This window comes from Dermacentor silvarum, chromosome 5, assembly GCF_013339745.2.
Source record: "Dermacentor silvarum isolate Dsil-2018 chromosome 5, BIME_Dsil_1.4, whole genome shotgun sequence".
In the NCBI taxonomy this organism is placed as follows: Eukaryota; Metazoa; Arthropoda; class Arachnida; order Ixodida; family Ixodidae; genus Dermacentor; species Dermacentor silvarum.
Genome location: NC_051158.1, coordinates 82,332,218 through 82,351,141, shown reverse-complemented (window position 1 = coordinate 82,351,141; position 18,924 = coordinate 82,332,218). Strand labels below are relative to the sequence as shown.

General features: G+C 49.1%; 2 protein-coding genes across 2 annotated transcripts in view; one reads left to right on the top strand and one right to left on the bottom strand.

Moving 5' to 3' along the window:
- Positions 1-380: 380 nt before the first annotated feature.
- Positions 381-9,117, bottom strand: LOC119454204 (uncharacterized). Its single transcript, XM_049667977.1, has 4 exons — positions 8,975-9,117; positions 4,028-4,214; positions 1,951-2,102; positions 381-436 (listed from the first exon to the last, which is right to left on the bottom strand). The coding sequence occupies exons 2-4, from the start codon at positions 4,198-4,200 to the stop codon at positions 381-383; spliced, it is 381 nt and encodes a 126-aa protein (XP_049523934.1). The 5' UTR covers positions 4,201-4,214; positions 8,975-9,117.
- An 8,794-nt stretch (positions 9,118-17,911) lies between these two features.
- LOC119452473 (sodium- and chloride-dependent glycine transporter 2) overlaps positions 17,912-18,924 on the top strand; it is a 143,076-nt gene continuing 142,063 nt past the window's right edge. Inside the window, exon 1 of the mRNA XM_037714601.2 lies at positions 17,912-18,021. Within this exon, the coding sequence (XP_037570529.2) occupies positions 17,971-18,021 (51 nt within the window). The 5' untranslated portion in view covers positions 17,912-17,970. The remainder of the gene's footprint in view (positions 18,022-18,924) is intronic.

Genomic DNA, 18,924 nt, shown 5'->3' with positions numbered 1-18,924 from the left:
AGTATATATCTAGCTTCTTACGCGAACTAAGTGGCCCAAGTTGTCCACCAGCTTAGGCCGCTAGGTGTGTGGTCGGGAAACCATCATGCTCATTCCAACCTCGTCACTCCAGCTTAATCGTTCAATTGCTGTCGTTGCTACACTGTCGTCACACAGACTGCGTGCTACCGTCGCTGCCACGCCCATTGTCCCTGTCACTGTCCTTGCCATTGTCCTCATGGCGTCGTCTTCCCCCTGTCGTCGTTGTGCCATCGTCTTTTCAGGATCGTCCTCTCACTGCGTTCATCTCGTCGTCATCGTACCGGCTTCCTCATTCCGTCGACGTCATTCCTTCCTTGTCATTTTATTGTCATCACAGTGTCGTCCTCATATGGTCTTCGTCATGTGGTCGTCCTCTTGCCGTCATGCTCATGGCCGAGCCTGGCAAGTGGGTGCCCTAGCAACGTGAGCCAATACAGGAGAACAGCGTATGTGCGTGTATCCGAAACAACGGAAGTCCCAGAATGAACACTACTGATTTTAAATGAACGTGTCTTGCGCAGTGCGGCGTCTCGCTACATTGCTTGAATCCTTGTAGCATTACCGTCGCCAGTCAGGATGAGATGGGTTCTGCCCAAGATTTTTCGGCCTGTCAGAATATCCTCATATGTTCCAGACACCTCTGTCTTGCATAGCAGCGTAGTCATCCTAGCATACAGCATAGTAATTTGTGTCTTTCGCAGAGCCCAACATTTCTGAAGAAACGCTTTCCTTTCCACTTTTCCTCGCGCCCAATTGCATCCGGACGGTTTAATGCTATCTGGAGGGTAGCGTTCGTTATGTGCTACGTAATCAATTAATAGTCGCCTCGATATGATTGTAGCTGCGATAACATTTTGTAGCACCTAATGCTTGTCGTTATGAGTCTCTTATCCAGCGTTCCGTCATCTTTAAGGGTCACTGCATTGTCATTTCGTCATCACGCAGCCGTCGTCACGCCTCATCATCTTTCGGTCGTCATCATGCCATTGTCGCCGTTCCGTCGTCGCCATTCCGTCGTCGTCGTGCATTCGTGGTCATGCCGTCGTCGTGTTGCCATCATTTTCGTTCCATCATCGTCACGTGGTTGTCGCCATACGTCATCCCATTGTTGCCATGCTGTCGTTTCGTCATGTCGTCGTGGTTGTTCCATCGTCTTCATTCTGTCGTATTTATTCTAGTGTCGTCATGCCATCATCTTCATTGCGTTGTCTTCAAACAATCGTCGTCATACTGTCGTCGTCATATCGTCGTCAGCATAACGTCCTCAGCATAATGTCGTCGTCATTCCGCCGTCGTCCTTCCAGTGTCAGCCCATTTTGTTGTAGTGTTGTTGTCATCCCTCTATCATCGTAATACCGTCGTCACCCTTCCATTGTTGTCCTTCATTTGTCGGCAAGCATAAAACGAGCAAGCTGGAGTGTCGCAAGTTTGCATTGAGCCAGGCGCACCCGCTGTAAAAAAGTGTGCCCAGATTTGTCATGTGCTGGGCACAAATGAAGCTTCGTTTGCGCAAATGCACAAAAAACTGCTCTCCTGAAATTTAGTGCCACACCAAAAGGCATCGTTTCTCTAGCAAGGTTCACAATTAGGCAATTGCGACCGCATGTTACCTAGAGTTCTATAGTGAGGCCTCGCATAAAATAGGACTGTAGCGGCCTAATAATCGCCTACATGGTGCTCCAGAAGAAGGCAACGCAGAAGCCATCTGTTGTGGCCACAGCAACAACAACAACAACAACCGGTGCCATGTTGAGCCCGCCACATAAGGGTTCATCTGCCGATCCTGGCCTTGAGGCCTCCGCTATAACTGCCGTCTACAACCGCCAATAAAGAATTGAATAATATTCCTTTCAGACAATTTAATACCATACCACCAGCACACTGGCAGAGCGGTCTATATACTTAGGGGGGCACGCCCATAACGTTCACCTTTCGCAGTGGCGGCTTCTCCGTCGGGGTGGGCCATCTTGTGAAACGCTGTGGGCGCTATTCCGATGGGCATCGATACACGCTGTTCCAGCAACACGGTCTCCAAGCTTCGGTCCACTACGCCCCTCAGGAGCCTCGGCAGAAGGCGGAGCCTGCATTAAGCCCGAAAACAGATATATCACCGCATTGCCTGAGAAAACTTCTCTTCTGCGATGCTTTAGGGGAGCATGGAGGCAAACTCCTCAGATTCCCCTCACGTAGTGACCCGAGAACAAAGTGAGCCTCGTGAAGAGAACTCTTCTCCTGAGTTGTTCCGATGGGAATGTATACAAGAAAAACACTCTAATGGCGCTTCACCGTAATTACCTCAGGCATCAAAATAAGCTAACGTTAGGGAGAAAGATGGCGTGGCACGTCAAAGAACAACGGGCACCAAAGGAGCATGTTCTACAACGTGTACTCTAAACACAAAGGAAGTTCCGGCAACCAAATTTGCATGCTTAACTCAATTTTCGAGACTTCTGTAGTGCTCCTCCCAAATGAAATACATTCTATATGCATAAGCGCAGGTGGAGCGAGGGTATTCCATGGCGGAGTGCCCCAATGGTCGAACATGGTGTTAGATACACTTGTGAAACGGGCTGCCAGCATTCCTTGATTTTACAGAGTAGATAGCCATGGAGCTGTCGACCTTTTCCTCCTCTTTAAGCTCTTGCAATACAGGATCGCTTTTATCGCGTCGGCATTGCTTCTGTTGCATACCTGACTAAAACCTAGAATTGATAACCTTTTCTATTCGGAAGTGTACAATGCATTCCCAACGATATGGAGAAAAAAAGTTAAACAACTTCGAGGCCTGTTTGCAGAATGTGTGGATAAAAAATAAAGGTCTCCAAGATCCAAGAAGGCACGAACGAACAGGAGCCTCCTCACATCGATGCCAGTGTATAAACATCACCAGGTGCGTCTTCTTATTGATCCTATGCTTATCGCCATATCTTCAAAAGGCAATCGCTAGCCCCAACTCGTCAGTGCATTGCATGGCGTCTTAGTGATAAATTCTGCACCCAACCAACATAGCGAGCAAGAAGCAATGCTTTTTTGGAAATTTGGTTGAGGCTTTACCACAAACGAGGTCATTTAAGCAGTCGGTCAAAGGGGTTAAGCGGCAAGTCTATTGCAGCAGGTGCACCTCCAATGACTGTACAGCCTTACCCTACATTCTTAAAACCCACAAAGACACAAGTGTCATATGCTCGTTAGATTGTTTGAAATGTTAGATGAGGATTTCAGTTAATTCAGATAAAGGGCCCTTGACGGAATGCACACCGGGACATATGCGGATGGGCGGAAACATGCAACTTGGTACCAGGGGTACAAACGCAGCAATATAGGACGTTAACAATAGCCTTTAACCAAGTTATTCAGGGCGACCCGGCGGACATGCGGTTGCGGAGAGTGGGTGACGTTATCCTCCTGCGCTGCACACAGCTCGCATAGAAATTGCTGATGACTGATATTAACGCGAACAACAAAAATAAATTACGATAGCATCCTGGTTCGCGTGGTGACATCATTGTTTGCAATTTTGTTCGTGCGACGTCGCGGGTGTGGTAAAATTCGCAGTCAGCTTCTACGCGCTTGCGACTTTTTTCGTTCGCAGGGGCTCAACTTTCGAAAACACTCGTGTGCCCATGAAAGGGCAAACTAATAAAAACGCAGCTTTTCTGGCCCGTCATGGTGACCTGCCAGCCTAATTAATTTTATTCTGGTAATATTCTGACTTCGAACATGAAATATTATTGCGGAAATGTTTCTTTTAATTGCGTTGCTTCCTTTTCGCCCGAGCGGAGTGAACATGCCGAATGCAACAACAAGCTCGAAAATGGCGAACCTTGCCCTTCCTTCGATCACTGCATGTGAAACAAGCGTGCCAAGCCTCCAAGCGCGCTTATCGCCGCAACCGAAAACACAGTGCCAAGATCACTTTCGTGTGACCCGGACATAAGAATGACACTATAATTATTCGTATCGATAATCAACGGGAGAATGCGCTGAGATCGCAAGAGAAAGATACCTCTTAAAGGCGTTCACGTTCTCCGTCAGTGTCTGCTTCTCGTCGGCGCCCATGCTGTAGTAGAAACGAGGTCCGGGGCTCAGTTTTGCCAGCCCCATCCTCTCGATGTCGGCCAGGGTTCTGACCGGCTCGGGACTTGTCGATGAAGAAACCAAGATGCTGTAGCCATCCATGGTCGGCGTCTCTCCTGTCACAGAATTATCAGCATGCAGAGAACGTGCTATAACGCTGTTTTCTACGATTGTACATCGAATGGTCTTGAAAAACGTCGTTCAATTCAACTTGTTCATACTGTATTCCCTGTGGTTTCTTGCGAGCATACTCCATGAGCAGTGGCGTGACGGGGGAGGAGGGGTAGGTGGGCCGTTCCGAGTGCAGCGCTCAGGAGGATGCAGCTGGGTAGTGAAAGGGAGGATGGTGAAATGGTAGAAGAATTATTCGTCAAAGAAGCGAAAAGACGCTGAGTGGAGCAGCGGCACTATGCGCTGACTACACAAAAGAAAGAATGGAAATTTGGAGGAGGGGGCCCTTAGCAAAGCTTAATGACTCAGAGTGCTTTACAAGGTGGAGTTAAAATAAAATGCACATGAGATACGTCGCCCCTGTTGTGTCTGGCGGTCCTTCGGGACAAAAGAGGCCTCATCGACAGGCGTATAACTATCTCAAGTGCTCTTCACGCTTGTCATTCTCGCGGGGGGAGCGACACCGTCACCTGGGACTGATGGATGAGCAATTAGTCTCCAGGCTACAATGAGTCATCGGTCTCATGCGTCGCTAAGCGGCAAGGTCGCCCTTTTGTGCGTTTCCGTGAATTACCAGCGCCGCCCGAACTACGACGGGGCCCCGCGCCGACTGCGACGCGCCAACCTGGAGCCCCTTTCGAGACAACAGCCACCGCCCTCCCTGGAAATGGTGGCTTCCGCGAACTGACCGCTACGTAGAGGCGACTCTTGCAAAGGGCCAGCGTCTAGCAATCCCGTGGGAGCCACATAAACGTTCGGTTCCCAAGGTGTCAACCGCTGTCTGTGTTCGGGGGCGACCAGGCAAGATTGGAGGCGGGGCCCGGCGGGAAACGATGGTACATCATGTGCGGGATATGGCGACCTGGTCGAAGATGGTGATTGGTTAAGAGGAACTTAAGTGCATTTCCTCGTCGACTGAAAGAGGCAAACGAAAAGGGATAAAACGCGGGACTTGAGTGTTGTGAGGACGCTCGACCATGTAGAACACTCGGAGATGTAAACGCTAGCAAAGTTGTTAGCGTGTAGTCGGCTCCAATATCATGAAGCCCTTCTTGTAAAATACCACCATGTACAGTGTATATAAAACAGTTTTCTGATCTCCCTGGATATCTCCTCCTCTCGGCACCTGGCACGACACCACCCATGGACCCTTCGTGGCCGCTTGGACCTTCGGCATTCGCAACACCCCTGAGATGTACATAAAATGTTTCGCAGATACACCCGCGTAGAGCTCGTTGTAACTGCTGTAGAAACAATGCCCCCGGGGCTGACTGCGCTAGCGGATAGTGCCTGATTGGCTTAAACTAGTGGTTTAGTTTTCTCATGATAGCTCCTTTAAAAATAGTACACATTATACTGAGACTGTATTCTTGGTCACCTAATCGCCTACAATTGCCGGATCATCTTCATTTTCCTCTCCTTTCAAGTTTCCTGCTTCTGAGGCGTTTCTTTCAACTACACTTAAAAATGCGGATAAACTAGAGTTGTACGAGTATGTTATCTCGTATATACCTACGCGGCCACGTATATGCAATGTGCACCGCATATGGCTTTGCATACGCCGTGCCTACACTGTGCGTACATGTATACACATATTGCTACAGGTATTTCTACATGCTCAAAGTTTGCGTGTGTGAGATAAATTCGAGGTGTCTCCTGCGAGTACAGCACGCCAAGAAGCAGGCATCCAGCTTCTGGTACGGTTCCTAAGCGGGACGGCCCCTTCGGAAGGCCAAGACACACTCGAATAAAGTGCTGCCTACAGCTCTTCTCAATTGCCGGATGTGTTACCTTTCGAAGCGTCAAATTGAAAATAAGTTATGTGCGGGAAGTACGGAAAGCCGGTGACGTCATAGAAATAGAAAGGGTATGAGAGAGCTTAGAATAACGGATATATAGAGAGAGAGGGAGAAAAAAAATTGCGCCCCTCGGGCGGATGTGGGTGGGGAGGCTTTGTTCGTTCTTCTGGCTCTTGTACTAAATCATAACCATTTGGATTGCGATCATAACCATAACCAACCGGGGCAGGGACCTACCGCGGTGGTGGATCACCACCCGCGGTGCTGCTGACCCTATAATGACGCCACTTACCCTTAGGAGTAAAGGGAGCTTTAACTACTCTTTCTGTGAGAAGAACTGCTTGTATTTTTGAAGCCGTTTTTTAGTTCTACACAGCAGCGAAGTTGCGTTCACTCTTCTTGAGTATGAGTGAAGTCAATATGCGCCGTCACGAAGTACGAAAGCTCTCGGAAATAGAGTCAACTATGGAATGAGCTCCAGCTAAGGCACACCTCATCAACCCTTAAAGACAACAGTCAAGAGGGGAGGAGAGTTTGTTATATTAATTACATTTGAATAACCACCCACGAAAGGAGTCGCCAGGGCCAAGTTGTTTATATCGTGTACATTGATGTCAGTTGCCAGGCAGAACGTCTCCCACAATAATCCTGCACTAATCCGCAATAATCCGTCCTAGGACCTTTTTTTCTTCTTGTATCCATTAACAATTTTCTAACATAGTAAGATCTCAAATGAAGCTTTTTCCTGACAACAGCCCCATATAGAGAGAAATAACTAACCCATCTGACCGACATGACCGTCAATCTGATATCAGTAACATCGTCGGTTGGTGTAACGCGTGCCTCGTGAATCTCAATGTCAATAAATGTAAAGCAATGAGAATAACACGGAAAGCCGATCCCTCTAATGCACATAATTATCTCTCTAATTGCTCTCTACTAGCATATGCTAACACATATAACTATATCCATGATCATATTTCAAGTAATCTGTCCAGGAATGCCGACCTAGATTTGGTTACTAATGATGCTCGCGTCGTTTTCTTCGCCAAAATGGTTCTCTCGCACCCACATCGTTAAAATTACCGCTGTACAAAACACTTCTTCGCCCCAAACTTGAGCACGCCTCTTCCATTTGTGCCACTAACAACGATTCCCTTGCATCAACACTCGAATCGGTTCAGAACTGCTGCACACGATTCATATTTTGTAACTCTACTCCCGCCTATAACCAGCGTTTCCTTCAGGAAAATGACGCCAAACCTTGCCGACCTTTCCATCCGACGCCAGTCACGCTTGCTTGCGCTCCTTTCACGATGTTGATTCCACCAACGACAGTTTGAAACATACCCTGTTCACAGCACCGGCTCAAGCGTCCTCACGCACAGATTATAATTTAAAAGTTGGAGCACCCCACTTCAGAACCCATCAGTTGCTTCGCTTCCTTTGGGCTAGAACAAGCCGTGACTGGAACAACCTGCCTGCTCCCATCGTCTCCATCACCGATTCTTCAACCTTCAAGCATGCTTTAATTGGTCATATTCTTTAACTGCTTATTGAAACTGTCACTTTTCGTTTTAACCCACTCCTCTTTATAACTCATTAGTGTAACTGAGAGTAATAAAATGAAATTAAATTAAATCCACGGCTCTCACTTTGACGCCCCACCGGCTGCAAGTTCTGGCTAATCTGCGTCAGTGCACTGTGCAGCTGTGCAGAAAAGTTACAGTGTCACCAGCCACAAGCCATCTGCTGTAAATCGGGACTTGCCAGATGATAACATTTCCCACGTGCTCGGCACTCATGTGTTTGCTCTAAATAGTGAACCTCAATGTGCACAATTAATCCTTGTCACGCTCGTTTTCATACGTTAATCCAAGGACCACAGTAGTGCACTTCGGACCATACATATTTAAAACGGCGTCAAAACCACAGACAAAAAAGAACACAGGACGAGCGCTGTCCTGTGTTCTTTCTTGTCCGTGTTTTTGGCGCTGTTTTAAATATGTATGATCAGTACCAACTAGCTCGCACGCAAACCCTTCTGAAGCACTTCGGACGCATCTCGTCCGTACTTTAACATTAGGACCCAAATATTCGAAGTAGTCATGAACAGGATACAGTGGCTCCTTCTATATAACTAGCGATGAAATTAGAAGGGCCTTGAAAGACATGACCAAGAGAAAAGCAGCCGGAGAAGATGCAATAACAGTCAATTAATTCAAAGATTGAGGAAGTATCATGCTTGAAAAGTTTGCAGCCCTTTATACGCAATGCCACGACTTCAAGTGTACCAGAAAGCTGGAAGAACGCCAACATAATACTCATCCATGATGAGACAGAGGTAATTAGAGATTACAGGGAGAGACCTTCGTCCTGCAGTGGACTTAAATATAGGCTGATGATGATGATGACGAACTCGGACAAAGCTGATTATTCTGTATACCGAACACCCAACACTTACCGACTCATATTCATGTAATATAACTCCCTAATATTTATCCCGACATTGGCTATATATTCACTCGAGGCGCCCGCTAACAGCGCGATGAAATCATGAAGGAAAATGGACTCAAGTAGATCTACACCACCCCGCGCATCTAGAACGCCATTCTTATAGACGCAAATAAACAGTTAAAGGCACAGGCAAGATTCACTGCCTTCTACGCCTAGTTGTGTCAAGGAAATACATTTTGCCTTCGTTCTTTCTCCACTGGAGATAACTCCGTGTGTATTGAACGCATCACAAACATTTCGTTAAATGCGAGTTTGGGTGTGTCAAATTACCTGACATAAAGAGCTATTTTTCTTTTCTTTTTTGTGCATGAGCCTGTTCGTTACAACCGGGTTCGAATGTAGCTGCTTTTCTGTCTGTTCATCTCAAAAGAATCAACGTGACGTGTTACCTGAGATTTTGCGAAGATCAAATCGTTCGCGGGTCTCCCCCTTGAGTCGGCTGGTCCAAGCTAAGCGTCAGGGACGCAAGCTGCGGGTTGTTCTCTAAAGCTGTTGTACCCCTTTTGCCGGTGAGCAGTACAACTGGAGTTGATGTTTGTGCGGCTAGTATCGGTGTAATCACGCTTTCTTCCGAACGTATGCCCTCCACATTTTCCGGGAAGCGATGACGTACGTGTCACGATGCAGTGAGAAGACCCCGCCCACTATTCGCGATGTGGCGCTGTGCGACGACCTGTCAGCGCACAACAGCTGCATTCGGGATGCTGGAGAGACAGGCGCCCGCTTCGGAACAAATACGGCGTTACTGCTCAGCGTGTGTATGTCTGTTTATTTATTTACTTATTTATTTATTTATTTATTTATTTATTTATTTATTTATTTATTCATTTATTTATTTATTTATTTATTTATTTATTTATTTATTTATTTACAGGGTGTCCCACGTAACTTCTGCCAAAGTTAAGCATGCGGATGCCATTTAGCAGGACAAAACCAATGTAACGCGGTTGGCCGTCGCTTGGAGCAAGTCATACATTTTTTTGTATTTCGCCTAATAACATAATTACTCTATGTTAATTATTTACCTTCTTAAATGTGATAATCAGAGCGACATTGCTAATCAGGAAATTGTAGGCCATCATGCAAAATTACCGATGCATTTTTTCTGTTGCTCTTAGGTGCTATAGATAACAGTTTTTTTTTTATGCTTGATAAAAGCCCGTCAAAGCACGCGAAGAGTGCCCCGCTATATAGTTTCGCGGCACTTTTTCTTGTTTTGCGGGCTTTCTTTAACGCCTGGAAAAAACTGTTGTCCAGCTCGTTTTCAGGAACAGAAAATTGGTCCACGAATTCTTCTTGATGGATTTTTCTGATGATCCTAGACACACTTCCTGTGTGTGCGTGCGTGTCTGTGTGTATGCCTGTGTGTGTGCGCGTGCACATGGGTGTGAGTGTCTCATAGCCGCGGCGGATACTTTTCAACAAGGCCGTCTGTCGTTGGACAAGAGGGGCCCATAGACAACTCCTGAGATCTCTATTGGGCCCCCTCTTTCGAGATGTGAATCCCCTCGAGAGTCGAGCACCAGGCCAGCGAACATCTCTACCCATGAGAAAAAATCGGTGGGTTCCCGGCGGCATCGGGATTTGAATTCGGCACCTCCCGCATACAAGGCGGATGCTCTACCGCTAGGCCACCGTGTTTGCCTAGGTACTACGCAGGAAAATCCCTAGCTCCATTGTCCCGCGCTATCCTGGTGGTTGCACAAGTTGAAAAACAGTCCTCCTGCCCTGGAAAGGGAATTACGCCACCTGGCGCGCTATCGTTAGGGTGGCCAGGTGTTCCGTTTCACCTAGTTTCGCCCGCTATGCTCCGCCGAGGCGCTTGTGACATGGCGTCGGAGCCATTTCGCTGCCACCCCGGCTTTCTCCCTCGATTGGCCATTGCATACTTACGCATGAAGAGATGCAAATATTAAAATGCATACTTATTGTTCGTTAAACCTCCCAAAATAAACTGCCGATACTTTTTTATTCCAGCTGACAGCATAGAATATGCTACAATAGACTGCACGCTCGGTATGTGAGCTCTTAACAAGCACTTGCGTCTCACAGAAGAGCTGAAAATAACTTTAAATAACACGTTTAATCCACCGAGGCAATCACGCGTGAAAGCCGACACGAAATAGATGGTCGTCTACTTGTCGGAAGACGACCGTCTACAGCCCATGGGGCAATTCGTGGGCTATAGGCTTTCGTTTCGATCCCTAAAGCGTGGTGAGCCGGAAACTCTGGGCATCGACGCTGCACCCATGCAATCTTCATGCAGCAGCACGGTAGGCGATTCGTTGCCATCGGCACAGGTATCAAGCGCCAATCGACGAATGAGGCAACAGGTGCGGCCTCGGAAAGTGTTTCGGCGGTTCCGCTACACCTACCGCAATTCTGCCTTGCCGTGTGGTTTACCCTAGTTGAAGCTGCTTTCGACCTTCGACGCATTACCACTGTGAAAACAAAGTACCTACTTGTGCTCTCGGCCCTCTCGCCTGAAGTAGCGGGCAGGCAAAGAACTTTATTATTATACGGAGGCGGCGCTCGACCCCCGTTAGGGGGTGACACCGGTGAGCCAGTCCCACGACGGGACGGGGAGGTTAAACTCCATGGCCATGTCGCGGGCCCTCTGGATGGCCCTAAGCTGGTCTCTTTTGTCTTGGCTAGTGAGAAGATAGTTCCAGTCCGCCTCCGTAGAGGGAGACTCGCTGCTCTCGCGCAACGAAGGGCATTGCCACAGCATGTGTTGTAAGGTACATTTGGGGTGGCCACAGCGCGGGAACCCCGGCTCTATGCCATCCATGTATGTAGCTAGCGAGTTTAGCGACGTCCATCGCCGCTGCCCATCTAGACACACCTTACGACCATTTCAAGGTGGTTGTGTTCGCACGCATAACTCTTACCAAGCACAGGTGCCTACCACGACTGCTATATGTGGAAGAACTTATTTTGTATGCTTCCGGTCGCGTGCATCGAGGAGACCGAGCATGGCGCAGGAGCGCGGCCAAGTGGGGCTGCAGCTGAGGAAGACGAAGGAGCCGCTATAGCAACTAAACGCTCGCATGGTAATCTAGTTATTGCTACATCTGCCTTTTTTGTCTTTTACTTTGCGTTTCTTGTTTTCCAATACGAATTTTTTTTAGCATACTCACTGCCGCCCGATTCTTGGCCTATCCCCCTTAGTGGGTGCGAGCCATGACAGAGGTTCATCATCATCATCATTGCTGCAGCGCAATGTTGAAACGTCGAGTACCATGCTATCATGTCGTATGTCCTTAATATAGCTTTGACTAAGGTCTCAATTTTACGAATTGCTACGCAAGTGTGATTTCTTAATTTTACATAAGGACATACAAAAACACTGTGCTACATGCAACTGCATGCGGTGTTCTTGTATCACGAGATGCCATGCGCGAAACAAATAAAAAATCGTTTTAATGTGATTAGCATTCGTAGCCTACACCGTCTACGACACCACCAAATGGCGCAATCTGTGGCAAGACGCCGAAAAGATGGACCTCACTCTGGTCACCGACAAAACTTTTCCCACGCGCATCAGCAACTCCGTCACCCAGGAGTGAGTGAGTGAGTGAGTACGAACTTTATTTAGGTCCTGAGGAGAAAGAGCACACGACACCAGACCTCGCCTTCGTCAATAACGTCGAGGACGTGGGCTTGTAGACCACCGCCATGGAGTTTGGCAGCGACGACTACATTCTCAAGACCCACTTCAAGGTGGCTCGGAGTAGGGTCAGGGAATTCACGTTCATCGATTGGGACCATTTTCACAAGATTCGGGAAGAACCCGGGAGAGACAGGGCACCCGCTAGCCTCGAAGAATGGTGCGAAGGCATCCGCAACGCCGCTTCCGCGGCCACCAAGAAAGTGGAAACCGATCTCGACGTCGAGCGAATGGACAGCAGATCGCCCATCTGATCGAGACCAAAAACGCCCTGCTCCGCCAATGGAAGGGTCAAAGACTCAATCGCAGACTCCGAACGAAGATCTCGGAGCTCAACAAGGTCATCAATGACCATTGCAAAGCGCTATGCCAGCAACAGTGGGACGAACTCTGCGAATCCACTGACGTACAGATACGCAATGGCAAGTCCTGGGGTATGCTGAAGCACCTTCTTGACGAAAGCGGCTCCAAGTCAAATCGTAAGCATACGTTGGCCCGGGCCTTTCACGAAGCCAACAGGTCTCACACGGTCGATGCACTCGTCTCCAAACTCATTCAGAAGCACCTGCCCGTCCGGCACGACGAAGATCCGGCGACCCAACTCCCGGACTACCAAGGTCCTCCCCGCCCCGAGCTGGACGTAGACTTCTCCGTTGTCGAGGTCAGACAGGCCATCTTCGCGCTCAACCGCAAGTCTGCGCCGGGTCCAGGCGGAGTCGCCAATAGAATGTTGAGAAACCTCGATGACCTGTCGATCGTCTTTCTGACGGACAACATCAACGAGTCCTCGAAGAGCGGCGTTGTTCCTGCAGAATGGAAAGCGGCCTGCACGTTGCTAATTTCCAAGCCCGGTAGTGCCCCGAAAATCGAGAACCTCAGGCTGATTTCTCTAACGTCCTGCGTCGGTAAGGTCATGGAGCGCGTCGTCCTCATCAGGCTCAACGGGTACTTCGAAGACAACGAGGTTTACATGTACAACATGATCGGCTTCCGCGCCGGACTCTCGACGCGGGATGCCATGAAACTAATTAAGCATCAGATCGCGGACGGCCGTTCCAGAGACGTCAAGGCTCTGCTCGGTCTGGACCTCGAGACGTCTTTCGACAACGTGCTCCACACCTTCATCGTCAATTCTTCTACATGTCTTCTACATTCAAATTCTTCCACATGTCTAGAAGGGTCTTTCCACCCCCTCACCCCAAGTTGTATGGGTGGTGAGGGGGTGTAGAACGGCCCGACCCATATCCGTGTCTGGCCGTTCTGCACGAAGTTTACCCCGACTTATATCGTGACGACGCCTGCCCGTCCTGCGAGCAAACCTCCACTCTAGCACACATGCTCTGGGAGTGCGGGTCGAGATACCCTAATTTCAGCAAGGAAGAATGGGACTCGCTTCTGCATAGCCCCGCTCTAGACAAGCAAATCCTGGCTGTCCGGCGTGCCCGCGACCGGGCCGGTGGGCTAGACCTGCCGGTCCCGACGTGGAACTATAGCCGGGTGCGCGACGAGTTCGCGTCCTCGCCGGACCTACAATAAAGTTCTTTCACTCACTCATTCACTCATCGGTCACATTCTATCTACCTAGCCTATTTATGCCTTTTTTTTAATTAAAAACTAATTGTTCACACTTTCCGCCGTCTTCACGCCGCCGTAATCAAGCTGTCGTTGATCAAACGGGATCATGCGGCCATGCCATCCCATTGTCGTCATTGCGTCGTCGTAGCACAGTCATTTTCATGCATTTCTTCTACCGCCGTCGTGATGCTGTCATGGTCATTACATCAACGTCATTCCAACTTCGTCATCTGGCTATAGGCATGCCGTCGTCATCATACAGTCGTCGTTATCCCATTGTTGACGACATGACATCACCGTCATAACCGTACCATCGTCATCTCATCGGCGCCATGTGAAACGGCCTTAAGAGAGGGTAAGGCAATCATGTGGATTGGCGAGGAAACTGTTGTTGCAGCTATTGTTGCAGCTGAGATTGAATAGAGAAAGTCGTCGTTTTGCCCGACAGGCAAAGCATCGACCGCGAGAGCAAAGGCTGCGCGCGCTAGAGCACTGCACGGGCTCGGGCTTACCCGAAAGCCCGAGCCCGGCCCGGCCCGTGGGCCGGGCCGGGCCGGGTAGCACAGTTTTTTTCACGGGCTCGGGCCGGGCTCGGGCACGGCGTGTGCTTTTTGACTCGGGCTCGGGCCGGGCTCGGGTTTTTTGACGCGGGCCCGGGCCGGGCTCGGGCTTTCTGGTGGTGTGCATGTAACGTGCAGCGAGTTATTCTCGGGTGTCTCAACTCAGAAAAACATTATTTTTCGGTCTCGGGCCGGGTTCGGGCCGGTTTCGAGTCGGGCTCGGGCCGGGCTCGGGCCTAAGGTAAAGGGGTGGCGGGCCGGGCCGGGCGGGTAACGTAGATTATTTCCGGGCCCGGGCCGGGCCCGGGTCTCGCCATAAAAGTTTTGATCGGGCTCGGGCGGGCCGCCCAACGTAAAAACGGGCCCGGGCCGGGCCCGGGCTGAAAAAATCGGCCCGTGCAGTGCTCTAGCGCGCGCTTTCACGGAGAGCGAACGCACGGCGGAGGCCAAACGAGACTTCTTCCGGCGTTTGAAAGGCCGTGGAGGATGGGAGGGAGGGGAGGCGACGTTTAGCTGCGGAACCAACTGCGTATATCTTGCGGGCGCAAGGGGAACTGGCAACTCAATCTCCCACGCGAAAGGAGGAAAGCGGGAAGGCAGCGTGGGATGAAGGGGGTGCGGCTTCTACTCTGCCAACAACTGCGTACTTGTACTTTGCGCTGCTGCGGGTGGTCTCGCGCACCGTATCTTGAAAGCGATCTGCACACGCCTCCCACCTTTGTATGCGCTGTGCTTTCGCCGCTCAGTTTCCGTTGAAGCGATGAACCGCACGAACCTTCGCTCGATGCGGCGGCCGCGCTTCCCCACGCCCGCGTTTTGACAGTGGTTGTCTGCGGTCATCGAGTCTGTTAACGTTTGTTAACACCAGGCTTGTTAATTCGGTTAGCAAGGGAATGTGTCAAGTTTATGCAGCCGATAACAATACTATCCTTACTTCATATAGTTCTCCACTATTTTGCTATCGCAACTGATGCTTCGCCTTTGGGGTGAAACTGCGACATTTTTTGTCATGGTAACAGAGTGAGTGTCTAGGGAAGGGAGACGATGAGGTGCTGCGATGGTTCCACAACCGAACCCATCTCACGACGACTGTCTACGCAAAGGCGATTAGCATTCAAGCAATGTAGCGGAACACCATATTGCTCAAGACACATTTATTTACAATCTCTAGTGCGCATTCTATTTACCCGGGATCAGTCCACATTTCCATGACACTGGCTTGCCAGGGTCGTCAATGACTACTACGGCATGACGACGACGCAGGAAAGACGGCGGAATGACGAAGAAGTAATGACGTCAGTGGAACGATAATGACAGTATGACGATTACGGCGTGACGACGATGTGATGACGATTCTGAAATGGTGACCACGGTATAATGACGGCAGTGGTACCACTACGGCATGACTGCAATGCGATGACGACGACTGTATGTCAACTTCGGCGTGAGGACAACTGTATGACGACAATTGGTTGACGAAGCTGGCATGACGACAAAGCAATGAAGACAACGGCATGAAAAAGGCGGCATAATTACGATTGAGTGACGACAGCATGACTAGGATGAAATGATGTATAAGGAATGACGTCGATGGAACGACGAAGGGGGTGTGACGGCAAGGGCACGACGACGGATGTGTGACTATGCCGAAATGCTGACAGTGGTATAACGACGACAGCGTGAAGACGACCTGATGTCAACGGGATGACGACGATTGTAGGACGGCGAAGGCGTGGCAGCGACTGTATGAGAATCGCATCACAACAACGCTATGATGACGATCGAATGCATGACGGCGAATGTATGAGGACGGTGGCATAAGAGCGGCACGATGAAATGACGAATAAGGAATGGCGTCAATGGAACAACGAAAGCGGTATGACGATGACGCTTTGACGACAATGGGATGACGACTGCGGGGTCCCGACGGCAAGGCAACAACGGGATTGCAACGACTTTATGACGAGAGACCGACGATGGACCTGGAATAACGACGGCGGCGGAACGGCCCCGACAGCGTCACGATGACGGTATGGCAACGAATGAATGACGACGGCGAATTGACGACGATGAAATGACAACGGCAGCATAGTCACGATTGAATGACGAAGGCATGATTACTGCGGCGTGATGGCGACGGATAGTTTTAAAGGTTTTATTGCGATAGCAATTATATGGACACTTCAACCGTATTTCTGCCGTCGCCGTCGCCGTCGCCGTGAGGTTCCCTATAGATAAAATCTTCGCCGCGCGCCGTATGCCCGAGCGGAAGCGTGCGGGGACGCGCGCTATCACGGAGAGCGAACGCACTCAATCTTCCACGCGCAAGCAAGGAAGCGGGAAGCCAGCGCCGGAGGGAGCGGGGGGGGGGGGGGGGGGGGGGGCGCACTTCTACTCTGCCAACAACCGCGCTCGTCGCTCGCCCCGCACCGTCTCTGATCTCCCCACAGCTCTGACCTTTATGCGCCGTGCATTCGCCGCTCAGTTTCCGTTGAAGCGATAGTCCGCACGTACCTTCGCCGCTGCGGCGTACGCGCTTGCTGCCAGCGTTTTGACAGTCGTTGTCTGTAGTCATTCAGTGTGATCTATTCATGTTTGTTTGTGCGCGCTCACACCACGCTTGTTCATTTAGTTAGTAATAGTCGGGCCACATTTTCCAACGCACGCTACACATGCAATGCTGCCCGGATCGGCAGTGCAGAGCTACAGGTGTGTCCCTTCGCACGCACTGCCCACGGGAAGCGCTTCTCATCAACACCACCGTTTCACACGCGCCTTCTCGTGGTCATCGAGTCTCTCTTCATGTCGGTCTACTTACGCCGCAGCACACCTGCTTACTTAATCAGCTCATGTTTACTACAATACATATTGCTACCAAAGCCGCTCACCTTACTTCGTATGACATTGCTGTGTTGCTATCGCATTCATTGCTTCTCCCTTAGGGGGAAACTGTGACATTTTTTTCTTTAATCGAAGAACTTGTAAAGTTCATAGATAGATAGATAGATAGATAGATAGATAGATAGATAGATAGATAGATAGATAGATAGATAGAGATAGATAGATAGATAGATAGATAGATAGATAGATAGATAGATAGTAGATAGATAGATAGATAGATAGATAGATAGATAGATAGATAGATAGATAGATAGATCTCGTAAATAAATCGTTAAATATGACATAGAATGATTAAAACATTTCCAAATTCCCTTCGGTCTCAACCCTCTCCATCATCTACGTGTATAACTGCTCAATCATATGACCTGATTACTTAATTATGCACTTCTGCTGTGTTCCCAGTTTTGACTTATTCTCCTGTAATTACTGCTTTGACGTTCATTCCTCTAGTTACTTTATTTTTTGCCGGTTTCTTGCAACCAGCCAATTCCCGGCCCACGCACGTGTCATAATCAAAGGCTCATCATCATCGTCATCGGCTACCGCTGATGCATGCGCGTGAAGCGACGGGGTCTTTTCTCCTGCTGTCAGAAGAAGACTTCCTTCCAGCGTGTCTGCCAGCATTCTGTGGGCCTCCCTTTGCTTGTCTTCACTTTGCGCACAAGACCAGGCTGTCGTCATGACATTGCCAAAGCAAACCAGCACAACCGACAATAATCAGGAAAGTGGGGTAAGCTTTCTGTGAGTCTTACTACTGTTTTGTTCGTTATGTGGGTGCTAGTAAACTGTGCCAGAAAACGCTGAGGCGATCGTCGAGAACTTATTTATTTATTTATTTATTTTAGTTATTATTTTATTTATTTATTTATTTATTTTATTTATTTATTTATTTATTTATTTATTTATTTTATTTATTTATTTATTTTACCGTCTCAAATTGACGCGGGTGCTGTAAAAAAATACCAGAGTGGAGGACGCCGGATTCATCTTGATCACCTGGGGTTATTTAAAATGTAACCAAAGCACTGCGTTTGCCGATTCCGCCACTTTCCAATACTTGTAACTGAACCAGTGAACTCATATACACAACGGTACTTCATAACGAGGGTACTACCAAGTCACCGCCCACGGTCAGCCGACGCAGATAAGTCAGCACGTACGCTAGTCCCGAGAGCTAACGTGAAGCGCTGATGGGATGAAAAAACGGAATCTGACTTAGCCTTCACTGAAAGGTGCCCGCTTTGCTGCGATTACATGTAAAGTGTATTCTCAGTGCTGCCTTTGTATGTCTATTGTCACCCTAGGACAGAAAGCAGGCTTTACAGCTAATTCTGCGCGTCGAAGCTATTCACACTCTATTCTTAGCAGAGCTATCGGTAACTGCAGGCTCAACTTACCTGTGGTTATGTTGGCTGCAAGAAAATTCACGCCTTTAGACGGCAGTGCATGTTCAAATGTGCGTGCACGCGATAAGCATATACGACGGAGATCTGTTAGCGAATGAAGGGTGTGAAATCGTTTGGAATAGTACACCTCTCCAGGAACGCTTTGCTGAAAATTATTTTATGATCTCGAAACCTGACCCGAAATAGATGCTCATTTTCTGTCGCTATTATTCTACTAAACAAGTGCC